Source organism: Theropithecus gelada, chromosome 1, assembly GCF_003255815.1.
Source record: "Theropithecus gelada isolate Dixy chromosome 1, Tgel_1.0, whole genome shotgun sequence".
Lineage (NCBI taxonomy): Eukaryota > Metazoa > Chordata > Mammalia > Primates > Cercopithecidae > Theropithecus > Theropithecus gelada.
This window is the reverse complement of record NC_037668.1, coordinates 75,232,438-75,247,396: the sequence shown is the minus strand read 5'-3', so window position 1 is coordinate 75,247,396 and position 14,959 is coordinate 75,232,438. Positions and strand designations below refer to the sequence as shown.

At 55.4% G+C, this 14,959-nt stretch overlaps 1 protein-coding gene across 1 annotated transcript; it reads right to left on the bottom strand.

Annotated features, from left to right (window-relative positions):
- Positions 1-728: 728 nt before the first annotated feature.
- On the bottom strand, positions 729-5,389 carry FOXD2 (forkhead box D2). The gene has a single exon (XM_025403851.1). The coding sequence runs from the start codon at positions 3,270-3,272 to the stop codon at positions 1,785-1,787; it is 1,488 nt and encodes a 495-aa protein (XP_025259636.1). The 5' UTR covers positions 3,273-5,389; the 3' UTR covers positions 729-1,784.
- Between the last annotated feature and the right edge of the window lie 9,570 nt (positions 5,390-14,959).

Below are 14,959 nucleotides of genomic sequence, written 5' to 3'. Positions count from 1 at the left end.
TACTCTGTTACTGTGTTGGGGGGTGGCGGGGGGAGAGGGGATTCCAGACAAGGCCCTAAAGCGGCCAGGGAGAAACCTCTCCTCTCAGAGACAGAAAGACAGGACTGAGAATCACAAACATCACAAAGACATGTTCACCGACATACATAGAAATAAAAATGCAGATATTCTGAAATACAGTTCACACACACACACACACACACACACACACACACGACAAAAAAGCAAGCAGCTGTGCCGACCCAGACAAACACAAAAACGAATCAAAAGTTCCATAAAAGCCCTTCACTCAGAAATAGAGGCATACGGAGTACACATCACCAGACATATTCACCTTAAATTGTACTTAGTGGGTAGAGTGTTCATGAACCCTTAGCACCCAGATCTGCCCAAGCTGTGCCAACATCCAAACTAGAAGGACATGAGAATCCTCAGGTGCACTGGAAACACAACCTCAGGCAAAACTCCAGCCAAAAACCTTCTTAAGACTAGAACGAAAATGAAAGTGCGGGAGAGGCCACAGGCTTCCCAGAGATTCGGCCTCATTAGCAGCTGAAGGCCAAGACTAAAGTGCCCCTTGCATCCTCTAAGCTCAAACCCTTCTCTGCCTGCGTGGGCTGCCCAGGGGCCTTTCCTCACTCCCCCTCTGCTGGGGAGCTAAGCTTTTCTGGGAGAGCCCCATTAGGGGCCAGGGAGAGTGCAGGCAAGCAGACAGAGCTGGTGACTGCTGAAGTTCACATACATTTATTCAATTGACACCAATGGGGAATAGGGGGTAGACAGATTTTTGTTTTCTTCCACACAGACCATCAGACGATTTCACAGAGTTTCCCCACAGTGGAGAAGTTTAAATCAATGCACACCCAGTGGACAGAGAACGCCGAGCAGCCCGCTGTACAGATATTTACATAAAATTACAGGACCCCCTGCCACAGGGTGTGCCCTTGCCCACTCCAACCCCACCTCTCCAGTCCCTGGCCCAGACCCTTCTCTTCCACCCAATCTCATTGCCTTTAGCCACAATAAATATCACAGGGCCTGGGACAGGGTGGAACACTGACAGGGTTGCTGGTCGGGGATGGCTGGACCCAGCCAGTCAAGGGAAAGGAAAAAAATTCCTTTAAAAGCACCCAAACACAAAAGAGAAAGGATTTTCCTCAGTGGAGTGGGATCCAGGGTTTCTGCTGGGAATATAAAGACCCCCGCTTCACCTCTCCGTTCCGCTCCGCCTGCGTAGACACTGGTTTAGGCTTCAGAGGAAACGAACTTCCTTGGAGAACAGCAAAAAAAAAAAAAAAAGTTGAATTTTTCTTTTAAGCACAAAGCAGATAATAGATGTCTTTAAATTATAATATTGGACAAGCCGGGTCTCAACGTTGGGGAAGAAGTGAGAGGGGAAAGGCAGAAAGGGAGACCCTCTGTTGGTGTTTCTGGCGGGATCCGTGGAGCCTGGTCAGGCATCTCTCCGGGAATGTGTTCGCCGAGAGGTGCAGAGGCAGGGGAAAAACGAAGCCCCCACCCCCCTGCTTTTATTTCTCAAACTGTAAAGGATCTTGGCCTGCGACTTCTTCGCGTAGCCCCGGGCCTGTCGCCCTGAACGATAGAGCCCGCTTGGTCCCAACTATCTGCGAGATTCTGTGCGTGGAGACTGAAGTGCCGAGTCACGCGTGCCGGCCCAAGGTCTGGAGACTTCATAAATAGACTCCCTGAGTTCCGCTGGGACCGCAGAAGCTCCCGAGAGAGGCTGAGGAGTGCGGACCTAACCGGCCCTGGGCCTGCTGCGGTCAGAAGTGGCAGCCACTAAGGCCGGCGACTTTGCTGGCAAACGGGGACCCTGAGGACAGCAGCGCGTCCCCGGGATGCGAGAGGCGAATGTGGCCCGCTACCGGAGCCAGGGCCGGAGCAGTCAGCATGGCCAAGACCTGGGCTTGGCCCCCAGGACCCGCGGCTGCCGCGAAAGGCGGTCCCGGCGAGCCCTCGCCGGCGCCCGGGGGTGCTGCCCCGCCGCCACCGTGGCCCATGATGTGGTCTATAGAGAAGGAAGGCCTTTGCCCTGTTCCGGCGCCCCCGCCGCCTGCACCACCGCCCGCGTCCGTCTTGAGACCCTGGCGCAGAAGTGCGGTGGACAGACCCGCCGCGGTGCCGGCTGCGGGAGGGCTCAGGGACGCCGGGTAGAAGGCTTTGGCGCAGCCCAGCTCGGCGCCCAGGAAGGCGGGCAGGCCTGCGGGGCCCGGGCCCGAGCCTGAGGCGGGCGCAGGAGCTGGGGCAGATGCCGCGCCCGCGAACACCGAGGCCGTCGGAGGTCCGGGTGGAGGCGCGGCGGCGCGGCCTGGGGGAACCGACAGCTGGCAAGGAGCGGCGGCGGCTGCCGCGGCGAAGGCGAAAGCGTGCGGATGCGGGTGCGGGTGCGGGTGCGTGGCCGGCCCCGGCGGGGGTGCGCCGTAGGCCGGGAGAGCCAGCCCGTAGCCGTAGCCGTAGGCGCCGTAGGCAGCGAAGCCGGGCAGGAAAGAGCCGGGGTCCCCCGCCGCCGCGGCCCCGCCACGCAGCAGCAGCTCCGGGTGAGGGTGCGGGTGTGGGTGCGGCGGCGGCAGGGGCTGCCGCTTGAAGCGCTTGCGGCGCCGCAGGAAGCTGCCGTTGTCGAACATGTCGGCCGACTCCGGGTCCAGCGTCCAGTAGTTGCCCTTTCCCGGGTTGCCCGGCTCGCGGGGGATCTTGACGAAGCAGTCGTTGAGCGAGAGGTTGTGGCGGATGCTGTTCTGCCAGGCGGGGAACTTCTCCCGGTAGTAGGGGAAGCGGCCGCTGATGAACTCGCAGATCTCGCTCAGCGTCAGCCGCTTCTTGGGGCTCTGCAGGATGGCCATGGTGATGAGCGCGATGTACGAGTAGGGCGGCTTCACCAAAGGGCTCCGCGTCGCCGCGCCCCCCGACGGCGGTCCCGGCCCGGGCCCCGCTGCGCCGCGGGCCGCCGCCGCGCCTGGCCCCGGGCTCTCTGCTGCGGCCGCCGCCCCCCGGAGCGCCAGAGCTCGGGGCTCGCCGTCCGAGCAGCCACCCGACTCTTCCTCGTCCTCCGCTACGTCTGCCTCGGCTTCCTCCGGGGGAGGCTCGTGGCCGTGGGGGAGCGCGTCCCGGGGGGCGCGGGACCCGGAGCGGGCTGGGAGCTCCCCCCCTCCGCTGCCGCCGCCCACCACGTCTATGTCTGCGTCGGCCTCGGACAGCGCGGCCGGGGAGCTCTCGGAGGACATGATCTCGCAGCAGCAGCTGCCCAGGGTCATGGTGCCGCTGCCGCCGCCGCCGCCACTCTCCGGCTCCGCTCCGGCAGCGGCTCCGGCTCGGCCGCGCTGCCTCTGGGGCGAGTGCGTTTTGCGCGCGGGCGGGGAGGGGGCGGGGGACTGAGGCAGGCAGGGAGGGGTGTCCCCTGGCTCCGCAGCGCCCCCTGGCGGCCCAGCTCGGCCGCGCTCACCTTCCAGGGCGCGCCCAGTTGGCGGCCCCCGCCACTACCCCAGGAGCCCGAGCTGGGACCCGCCGCAGGGGCGGAAGGAGCTGAGGCCTTTCCTTACCTGGGCGGGCCTCAGCTCCTAGTCCCCTCGGGGTTGCAGTGGTTGGGGGTGGGGGACTGTCCCTCCCGCCTAGCGGCTGCCTAAGGCGGAAGAGCCGCGGGCCAGGGCGGAGCTCCCTGGGCGGGGTGGGGCGAGGCGGCAGGGGCGGGCGTAGCGCCTCCGCTGAGGGGCCCGGCGGGAACAAACCGCCGCCGCGGCGGGAGCTGGGCTGGAGTGGCCGGAGGTGGGCCCTTGTCTTCGCCGCTGCTCCTGCACCCTGCGCTCCGTGGAGCCGCCGCCTTCAGAACGCTCAGTCCCTGGATGTTAAGGCTCACTCGGGCGCCAGCCGCAGCCAGGGAAGTGGCAGCAGTCCCCACCCGTCCTCTTCCCAAGGCGGCGCCCGGGCCACTGGGGCCGTAGCGCAGTGGGAGCGCGAGCCTGAGACGCCGGGACCCACGCTGCCCCAGCGCGGCCCGCGGCGCCCACCCGAGCTCACACGACTTCCGGCCCGAGAGGAGACGCATTCGAGTGATCACCAGGAGCAAACTTGGCGCCCGCAGCCTTGGGCCTGGGAGGTGAGATTGCGGCGGGGCGCCCTCTCCTCCCTCCGCGGCCGAGCCCGCCACCCCTCTCCGCGTGGGGAGGCCGGGCAGAGCGGCGGCAGCTGTGGCCGCGTTCCTGGGGCGCGGGCCGGTCTGCCGCTCCGAGTTTGCCTGTCCTCCAACCCTCTCGGTCTCGGCATCCGTTTGTCTCGGTCTCTGTGACTGTCTCACTCTCCATGAGTCTCTGTGGAAACGGCATTTGCCTGGGTGTGTCTGTTCACGGGTCTGGGAATCCGCTTAATTTCTCCCTCTCCTCTCCCTGGCCCCAGTTGCCCTGAGGACTGGATACCTCCTACCTTCCTGGCTCCCAGGGTTCTGGGCCCCACCGACAGGCGGCAGGACCCCCTCCGCCCCCCGCCCGACACCCGGTCAGTGAACCCTAACCTCGACCAAGTGTTGCCTTCATCTCAAAAGTCTTGTGCAAGTAAGGTTGGCCCTGTGCCTTGTTTCTCACCAGCCAGGTTCCTGCCCATCCTATTAGACCTCTTTCTCCCCTGGCCTCCCTCTAGGACCCAGAAACAAGCAGCTTCAACACAGAGTGGGCCCATTTCAACCTCTGGGGCACGGAAGGGAGAGATGGGCGCTGGACGTGAGCAAGAACTGAGCGGATGCCTGGGCTGCTGCCCCGACAGCGCCGCACAGTGGCCAAAGCTCGGGCGTGCGAGGTCGGAATCCCAGCTGCCTCTGCTGTCGCAAGGCTGTGTGACCCTCATTAGATGACTTCCCCGCTTCGGAGCCTCAGTTTCTGGGTCTGCATGGTAGTTAAGAGCAGCGACCTAAGTCAGGCTCCTGGGGTTCCAATCCTGGCTTCACTACTTACCCGCTCTGTCACCTTGGGCAAGTTTCTTTGCGCTTTGTTTCTGCCTTTGTAAAAAGGAGGCTAGTAACACCTACCTCAGAACTGATGTATAAGTGTAGCCATATTCTAGGCCATTTAGGAAAGGGTACTGAGAACACTTCGCAGTTTCATCTAACAGCAGCCTCCAATCTACGGGATAGCCTGGTGTTAATCCAACTCTCCCATTCCACAGATGGAGCTACACAGATCCAGGATAGGGAGAAAAAACTCACCCAGGCTCCTGCAAAGAGATAGAACAGGTTGTATTGCAACCCTTTTCACAGAATCTTCAAAATAGAGTTCTTCATCCCCCCCCCCCCGCCCCCAGCTAAGGGCAGAAAAAAATGGAAGGTAGGTGTGACTACTTATGTCCTTTGAGAGCAAGTCGCCTGGGCCCCCTCTGGGACTTCTGACCAAGGCGATCCACTTAATGTGCTGTTCCAGCATAAACTGTCCTTGGAAAAAAGAGAAATCCCGTCCTCAAACCATGGACAGCAAATTGGACAGGGACTTGTAGCCCTGGAATTGGAATTTCCTGGGTGACATACTATCTGGGGGAAAAAGGTCTTGGAGAGAAGCTTCTTGCATGAGTCCAAGTAAACTCACATACCTAGGGTTGCTAGATTTAGCAGATTTATTTTATCTGGCAACCCTACACATACCTCAAGCTCGCTCTTGACTACATGGATATCTGTCTCACACTCCCAGAACCCCACTCACAGATACCCCACACCATGGACCACACACCAACTCCAAGCCAGCTCAGCTCTGCTAGTATCTAAATAAGTGAAGAGAAAAACAGTGTTGGCGTCATCCTACTCCATTTCACCTTCTGAATGTCTTTTTTCTTTCTTTCTTTCTTTTTTCTTTTCTTTTCTTTTTTTTTTTTTTTTGCTGAGAAAGAGTTTCGCTCTTGTTGCCCAGGCTGGAGTGCAATGGTGTGATCTCAGCAGCTCACCGCAACCTCTGCCTCCCAGGTTCAGGCGATTCTCCTGCCTCAGCCTCCGGAATAGCTGGGATTACAGGCATGCACCACCACGCCCGGCTAATTTTGTGTTTTTAGTAGAGACGAAGTTTCTCCATGTTGGTCAGGCTAGTCTCAAACTCCCTACCTCAGGTGATCCACCCGCCTTGGCCTCACAAAGTGCTGGGACTACAGGCGTGAGCCACCCTGCCCGACCTGAATGTCCTCATTTCTAAAACGGCAAATGGGAACCAGCAGCTTCCTTCCTTGCCAACACTGCCCTGTCTACCCAGGCTCCAGTCAGGGTAAGACTAGCCAGGGCATTTGCTGCCCAAATTTCCTGCTTCAGACAAGAAGTTCTACCAAGCAACTGCAGCAGCCAGCCCTTGCTTCTGCCTGGCCTTGCTGCACATTCACTGCTACTGAGACCTGCACTGGGGAAGCGGAGTACAGAATCCCCAGCCTCTGCTCTGCAGGGTTGGGGAGGGAGAATCCAGACCCTTCACATACATACTTTTTACAGGAGCTGAAACTGAGGTCCAGGAGATCATGTTACTTGTCAGGCTTTTGAGGGGCCCTAAGCTGAGGCGGACCTACATGTCCGGGTTCCCAGCCCAGAACCCCTCTGTTTGTCCAAATAGCTATTTCCCTAACCGAGCTCTGCTCTGTATAGAGGGATTTCTAGTAGTCTCTCGTCCCTTCCAAGGTTCTGGGCCAGTTTGTTTTCAACAGTGTCAGGAGTAAGCGCACTGTGGTCTGGGAGAAAGGCGACCGCGGGATTCGGAATTTATTTCGTTTTCTTTGCTTCTCCCGTGACCCCTGCTTCTTCCGCCTGCGGGCTCAGCCTGTTCGGCGTCTTGCAGCAGTGCCTGCGAACCCGCGTGAGTCCGTCGCTCCCTCCGCGAAAACCTCGACCCTTTTCCGGAAGCCTTGGGCTCCAGCACCCATGCCTGCTGCAGCCGCCAAAGAGCGGAAAGCCCCAGACTCTGCGGGTCTGGGTTACAGCGGCCTCCTTCTGCATCTGTTCCACGGCCCGGCCATCTCCCTCGTGCAGCCCAGAACAATTGGGAGGAAGCGTTGGCGGGCTGCGGGGGATGGCTGTTGGGTTTTTCCACTAGTATTGAGTGGTTTTTGCGAAGAATACGTTGCTGTCAGTGGCGTCTGGGTCGTCTCTCCCTCTCTTCCTTTTGGTCCCCATAAATGAGCTGTTCTCGGCTCTGGGAAAGAAAAGCCTTCCAGCGATTATACGGATCTAATTAAGACAATCAGGAAACTGCTGGAGAGCCGCACTGGCTTAAAGCGGAGTTTGTCCCGAGGCACAGCGGAACGATTGCACGCGGCCCTTTTCAGTGGTTCGAGCTCGGCCAGCGCCGCTGCAAACGGAAGCCTGAGCTGGGCTTGGGGAACTACGCTCGCAGACTTATCTAATTTATTCACAAAACTGGCCACCCTCGGGGAAAGCGGCAAAGCCCGCGTGAGCCTCCTCCTTCCCATTCTGGACCTAGCTGCAGCTCCAAAGCAAGACAGCTGTCTAGCCTCAGCCGGTATATCTCCCGGCCCCTTTCTCCACCCGGATCTTTGGCTGCTCAGGAGCGATCAGCTCCCTTAGCCCAGGTGGGAGGCGGGAGACTCCAGATCCTGCGACTTGCCGGGGCAGACCTCAGACATGTTACCCATGCACAGAAATGACTGGGGCTCCAGTGTGTGCACCTTCAACTCAGAAGCCCACCTGCCCACTTCAGGTGCTGGATCAGAGGCAGGTGCCTCCGCCGTAACCCCCACACGTCTGCTGGGCAAAGTTCGAAAGTATGAATTTCCATCTTCTCTTTCCACTACTCCTGGCCACTGTCCCCTCCCAGCCCCATCTCCCCCCGCCCCCAACCCTGGACTATGTGGCAGGGGGCTCGCTTAAGCACTCTGCACTCGAGTACTGCGAGTACTGCGCGTGGAGACCAAGGCGAGCTGCGGAGCCTGTCGGCTGTTGTTTGTGGGAAGAGGGTTGCGACCTCAGGAGAGAGCAAAAATAGCGTCACTTAAAACCCGCCGGTCCCAAAGATCCACAGAGTTCACGGAGTGGTAGGGAAGGCTCCACGCTCTTGAGAGCAGAGGCGGCCAGGGGCAGTGGGGGACGCTTCCAGGTATGTGGAAGGGAGAACCTCATGTCTAAGTGTGCTCTTGTGGGTTCCTCGGCCCCATGGGCCAAGCCTCTCTTTCTCTGCCCTCGTGTCTGTCCTCTGGACAACAGTGGCTCTGTATGGCGGATTGCGACCCTGAGTGACGGGCGCCCGTCTTGCATCCTGTGTCCTGTGTCCTTCCCTCCAGACCTCACGCTTGGTGTCCATAGAGTGGACCCAGGACTGCCTGGAAGCCTCATCATCCAGGCCCACGACTTCCCCCCAGAGTCTGAAGCCTTGCGACCTGGTCAGGGACGACAAACCTGCTGGGGTCAGCAGCGAGACCTTAATGGGGAATAAGGATGTGCGACCGTGCGCCTGGGCTGAGTGTCTGTGACTGTAGCATGGAAAAGGAGGAGTTCATGCAGGGATCGCACTGAGGGACAGCCAAGAATACTCCAGCGGCAGCCTCCCTCCTACCAATTACACGCTGCCTCCTGGCACAGTGGCACCTCGGGAACCGGATGCCCTTCCGGGCCCTGAATTGGGGCAGTGCAGGAGGGAGGGTGCAGAGCCATAGCTACCTACGTGTACCACAGACGTGCACATGCGCTCGCCTTCGCGTGTAACCCTTCTGAGTCCCAGACAGGGTGACTGGCGAGGCCGTAAGTACCCTCGTGGGGGCGGAAATATTGTCAGGTCTCTGTGTCCTCTGGGCAGATGCAGAGCCGCGTAAGCAGAGCCGGGGAACAGTGGGAGCTCTGGCCTCGCTGTGCAGACGCTAGTGATGGATTCCTGGGGAACAGCGACCTCTGGAGGAGTCTCTCATCCACACAGAGAGTCAGGAACTAGAGGACAAGTTTTGAGACAAAGCACCCTTTCCTCACCCTACTCCCATTCCACCTGCTTGGAAAAGTTATCCAGAGACTTACAACCTCCGGACTTCACTCTTTCCTTATGTTTGCTTTTTTTTCCAACCTGACCCACGCTTCAAATCCCTGCTCCAGTCCTGCCTCTTCCAGAAAGAAGCCTTCTGGACAGCCCAGTTCCTCTTCCCCTCTTCCTGCTCTGAGCTCATTCTCAGGCCACACTGCACAGCTGACCTGCTTCCTGCCTGCTCTTCTCCAAAAAGACCGTGAATCCACACCATCCACGCCTTGTGTTGCATGCTGGGCATGCCATTCCCTGCCCCACCCCACCCCACCCCCCAGTGAATAAAGACTGAAGTTATTCATTCCAAAATTGGACTGTAGATTTTTCAAAGTTAATTTCGCCAATGGGGAAATTGAGACCCAGAGAGAGGGATGACTTGCCCAAAATCACACAGCAAACTGGTAGCAGAGGAGGAAATCAAACCCTTTCCCAGGCCAGGGTCCTCTTCATCTCACCTGGATGGGGAGCAGGTAATTTGGGGGAGAACTCACTTTGGTGGGTGAGACCTGAATTGGAGCAAGGAAATGCAGGAGGAAACGTGGAGAGTGGTCATTGCCCCAGGATGAGGCAGGCAGGGCAATGCTGTGCTGGGAGGCCAGACCCTTCTTTCCCCCATCCTCAGCCCAGATCAAGCTACTTGGAAGGGTTCCACATTTCAGGGGTTGGCTGCATTTCTTACATCAGCAAGTGGGCAGGGCTGAGGTCTGGGAACAGACTCAACTCTGGCAAATACCACCCTCCCCCATCCACCACCACCACCCAAGGGAAGGAGGAGCTGAGAAACTTCTCCTGCTCATACACTCAGAGGGCACTGCTGCGACCCCAGATCAACAGGAGGCCTTCTGGTGCTTGCAATTATGGAGTTAGTGGAAAAGGTGGAAGCGTGATTTGCATGAGGCTCCAGTGATAACCTGCTCAGCAGCCTGAGGCCTGCCCAGGGCTGCATCACTTTCTGTGTATAGGTTCCTTGTCTGCACAGGATACCTGGCAGCCTGGCCCCTACCTGCTTGTCCAGCCTTACCTCCAACTCCTGTACTCTACTTAAACCTGATTTGCTCTTTCTTCCCTCTTCACCTCTGCAAGTGGCTCACTCTAGCCAGGCTCACTTCTCCTAATCCTTCCTGGTTAATTTCACACATCAAGTTTGTGAGGTGCTTTCCCTGACAACACTCCTGCGCTCACATGACTCCCACCTCTGTGCTCCCAAAGCTCTTAGCTCCATCTGGTTTCGTTATTTGTTTTTCAGTCTGTAGATTTTATTATAGACCAGGGGTCCTCCACCTTTTTGGCACCAGGGACTGGTTTCATGGAAGACAATTTTTCCATGGATCAAGGTGGTGGTGGGGTGATAACTTTGGAATGAAACTGTTCCACCTCATATCATCAGACATTAGTTAGATTATCATAAGGACCACACAACAGGCCGGCACAATGGCTCACGCCTTGTAATCCCAGCGCTCTGGGAGGCTGAGGGGGTGGATCATTTGAGGTCAGGAGTTTGAGACCAATCTGGCCAACATGGTGAAACTCCGCCTCTACTAAAAATACAAAAATTAGCCGGGCATAGTGGCGGGTGCCTTTAGTCCCAGCTACTCGGGAAGCTGAGGCAGGAGAATTCCTTGAAACCAGGAGGCAGAGGTTGCAGTGAGCTGAGATCGCACCACTGCACTCCAGCCTGGGCAACAGAGTAAGACTCCAGTCTCAAAAAATAAATAAATAAATAAATAAATAATAAGGAGCACGCAACCTAGATCCCTCACATGCGCAGTTCACAATAGGGTTTGTGCTCCTATGAGAATCTAATGTGGCCACTGACCTGACAGGAGGCGGAGCTCAGGTGGTAATACTTGCTTACCTGCAGCTGACCTCCTGCTGTGTGGCTGGGTTCTTAACAGGTCACCGGTTAGGTACCAGTTAATGGCCCGGGGGTTTGGGATCCCTGCTTTAGACTGTGAGCTCCTTGAGAACAGGGCTCATTTTGTGTTCCTCTTTATCTTTCCTCCTCTGCAAAATGGGGATAATAATTGTACCTACCTCATTGGATTGCTGTAAGGATTAAATGAGATGATGCACATGTAAAGCACTTAGCCTACTGCTTGAAACTTTGAAAGAGCTCAATAGAGGCTGGGCATGGTGGCTTATGCCTGTAATCCCAGCACTTTGGGAGGCTGAGGCGGGTGGATCACCTGAGGTCAGGAGTTGGAAACCAGGATGACGAAACCCCATCTCTATTAAAAATACAAAAGTTAGGCCAGGCACGGTGACTCACACCTGTAATCCCAGCACTTTGGGAGGCCGAGGCGGGTGGATCATGAGGTCAGGAGATCGAGACCATCCTGGCCAACATGGTGAAACCCCGTCTCTACTAAAAATACAAAAATTAGCCAGGCGTGGTGGCAGGTGCCTGTAGTCCCAGCTACTTGGGAGGCTGAGGCAGGAGAATAGCTTGAACCAGGGAGTCGGAGGTTGCAGTGAGCCGAGATGGTGCCACCACACTCCAGCCTGGCGACAGAGCAAGACTCCGTCTCAAAACAAAACAAAACAAAATACAGAAATTAGCCAGGCGCAGTGGTGAGCGCCTATAATCCCAGCTACTTGGGAGGCTGAGGCAGAAGAATTGCTTGAACCCAGGAGGTGGAGGTTGCAGTGATCCGAGATGACGCCATTGCACTCCAGCCTTGACAACAGAGTGAGACTCTGTCTCAAAAAACAAAAAAAAAAACAAAAAAAAACAAAAAAAACTCAATAAATGTTTTGCATCATCATTATTAATCACTCTACCTCCTGCCAGGCACAAAGCCTGACACACAGTAGGTGCTCAATTAATGTTAGAGAATGTGGATATATTAATGAAAGAAAGAAAAGAGGAATGAAGAAAGGAAGGTATGGCATATCTCCCTCTCTGTCTGGGACTCCCTATAGAACTCTAGGGAGTTCATCAGTAGATCATCAATAGAATTCTGTATTCGCTGAGAACAGAGGTTGTAGCTCAGATCATCAATAGAACTGTGTTCGCTAAGAACAGAGATTGCTTCTCCCCTATCAGTCCCCATTTTTGAGGGGAGGAGAACATGTCTCCCTCTCAGACAGAGTTTATCCATGGTTTCTGGCTCTAGCAGTCATTGGATTTGTCTGTTCTCTCTGCCTCAGTTTCCTCCTTTTAAAATGGTTGTGACAAATCAAACCAACTTCCAGACTGAGCCCTGCCAAAGTCTTCCAGGGGCTCCACACTGCTTGTAAAACAAAACACGGTCTCCCTGGCATGATGAGCTGAACGTGCTTACAGCTTTTGCATGTCTCGGCCCTCTGTTGAAGGAAACCTTCCCTCCTGTGTTCCATGTGGTCCTGATGGGGCTGTCCAATTTGTCCCCCTCACAATTACTCCCCAGGAGCAGACAGGCCACCAGCTGGGTCATACACACCATTGCAAGTTCAAGGCCCAGTGATTGGTCCAGGCAGTGGTAAGTGACCTAAGTAGCCAGCCACCCCTTCTACATGATTTGACATATGGACTCTGAGATTTGGGAATATGTAGACCACGGGACTGGCACTCTGGGTCTCTGGGAGGAGCGCCTTTCCTTGTGGATCAGAAGACAAGCACGCAGGCTTAGCTGTCAGAAGCCATCTCCCTGCCACATGGAGAGTGCTGTTTTGACATCAAAGCCCACACACAGAGGAAAATAGCCTAGAGAGAGAGAGAGACTTAAAAATAGTGTTTGAGTCCCTGGATGCAGCTCCGCCTGAAACTAGAACCCCTACACTTTCCAGACATTCAAAAAGGAAGAAATCTCCCCTTTTGCTAAGCTAGGTTGAGGTGGATTTCTGCTAGTTGAGTTGAATTTCACAAATAGCAGAGCCACAAAAGAGAAGAATCCTGGGTCTCTGAGACCACTGAACTGCCATACCACCCTGAGCTGCCTGCACTGACTGTTATGTAAAAGGGAAATAAACTTTAGTCTTGTTTAAACCACTGATGTGGGATTAGGGGGGCCAGTCTGTCATTCACAACTGAACCTAACCCTGCTTAATGCATGAAGATTTGACAAAATGTCCTATAAACACGAAAGAAAGGTCTGAGGTAGTTAGCCTGGAGAATAAAGGCTTAACACAGCCAGCATCTCCAGATCTCCACAGGGCTGATCTGGGACAGAGAGACCAAGGCAAAAGAGAGCCAGAAAGGGGTAAAAAGCCTCACTTTCTATGCCTCCATGCAAGGAGAACATTCTAACAGGGCTATCTCTGAGATGTAATAGGTTACCTTGGTGACTCTGAGCTCCTTGTCACTGGAAGTGCTAGACTAGGGGCTGGGTAATCACTGAGTATGAATCATAGAGGCACCTAGGTGTAGCAAGAAGAGTTCAGGTCTTAGAGCTGGGTTCAAATTATGCTTTTATCACTTACTAGTCTCAGATAATTAATCTCTCTCTAAGCCTGCATTTCCTCATTTGTAAAGTATCCAGATAGCTGGGTTGGAAATGGACCAGGGAAATTTCTTAGCCTGCCACCTCATGGGGACTCCTGAGACCTAGTGCTCTAGCTGGAGTCTGTTATGGATCAGGATGTCTCAGTGAGGTTCCTTGCCCTCCTCTCCAACCTTGACATGTTCGGGGACACCTCCATCCTGCCATGAGAATGCATTACCCACTGGTTTATTCCTGCAACTTCAGAGGAACAGTGGGGCCTAAGCCACGAGGCCTAGGCCCTACTCTCTGTCTTCTCCCTGCCTTCCTATGTGACCTCAGGCACGCCCCTGCCTCTTCCAGGGCCTCAGTTTCCTCATCCAACTTATGAGAAGTGTATCCCCATCACAGACAATCTGGGTCTAGAATCAGGGCTCTTAACTATTGTGCTATACCTATCACAACAATAATAATCATGTGACTGCCTGGCCTTGCCCTGCCCAGCCCCCTCAGGGTCTGCTGGAACAGGCTCCTTCTCATCCCCTGCCTAGGTCAGCCCCAAATGGTGACAACTGCTACATGAGCTGACATCACAGGCCTGGGCAACCCAGAGGTTCCCAGTCTGCCAAGGGCCTCATTTCCAGCCTTGAAGTTTGACTCCCCGTTAGTTACATGAACACCTCTCACAGGGGCTCTGTGTTATCTTCCCTCATCCACGCCTTCCTTCCAAGTTGGGGCCAGTCATATCTGGGGGACTAGAGGCAATGAAATGGGAAATCTGAAATAGTAGAGGAGCAGATCTTACAGCATTATCCTATGGTCAGAAGAAAGGAGTCACAATTGGGGGCCCAGATGGGGAGACAGCACCATTTGGCAGGAAGCCTGGAAGCCTGAATGATGGAGGTCCAGAAAGCCAGTTCCCTACACCTGCCATGGATACCCAGGATTTGGGAGCTAAAAAGGAGAAGGAGCCACCACCCTGGATGAACTGACAGCCAGGGCACAGCACACCCCAGGGTGGGCATGGCAAGTACCCATGCTTTCCAAATCCAGAGGCCAGGATACCTTGTGAAAGGACTCTGGTGGCAGACTGATGGGAAGGCCCTGGAGAAGAAGACAGTGGGGTTTGAGCAGGTGAAAATCTGACTGTGGTCACCAAGGGTCCCTTTGAGAAATAAAAGGGGGCTGCTGTTGAAAGGAACCAGTGTGACCACACAGGACGCGTGGTGCCTTGACAAAGGCTACATGGAAATCCACTTCCAGGGATTTCTCCTGCAGGTGTACCTGCACACATATGGTATGACATATGTACACAGTCATATTGCAGTGCTGTTTGGAATGTCAAAAGGTTGGAAACAACATAAGTGTCAATCAAGGACAGGTTAAGCAAATAATGAAACATCTAAAAAAGGGACTAGTATACTGTAAAAGTAGAATATAGAAGTTCTTTATGTACTCATCTGGAGAAAGCTCCAAGATACATTGTTTGTTTGTTTTTCATTTTGTTTTTGTTTTTGAGATGAAGTCTCGCTCTGTCGCCCAGGTTGGAGTGCAGTGATGTGATTTTCGCTC

Bases quoted from the DNA above. Each gene is read 5' to 3' on its own strand.
- FOXD2 (XM_025403851.1), bottom strand. From the start codon at position 3,272: ATGACCCTGGGCAGCTGCTGCTGCGAGATCATGTCCTCCGAGAGCTCC.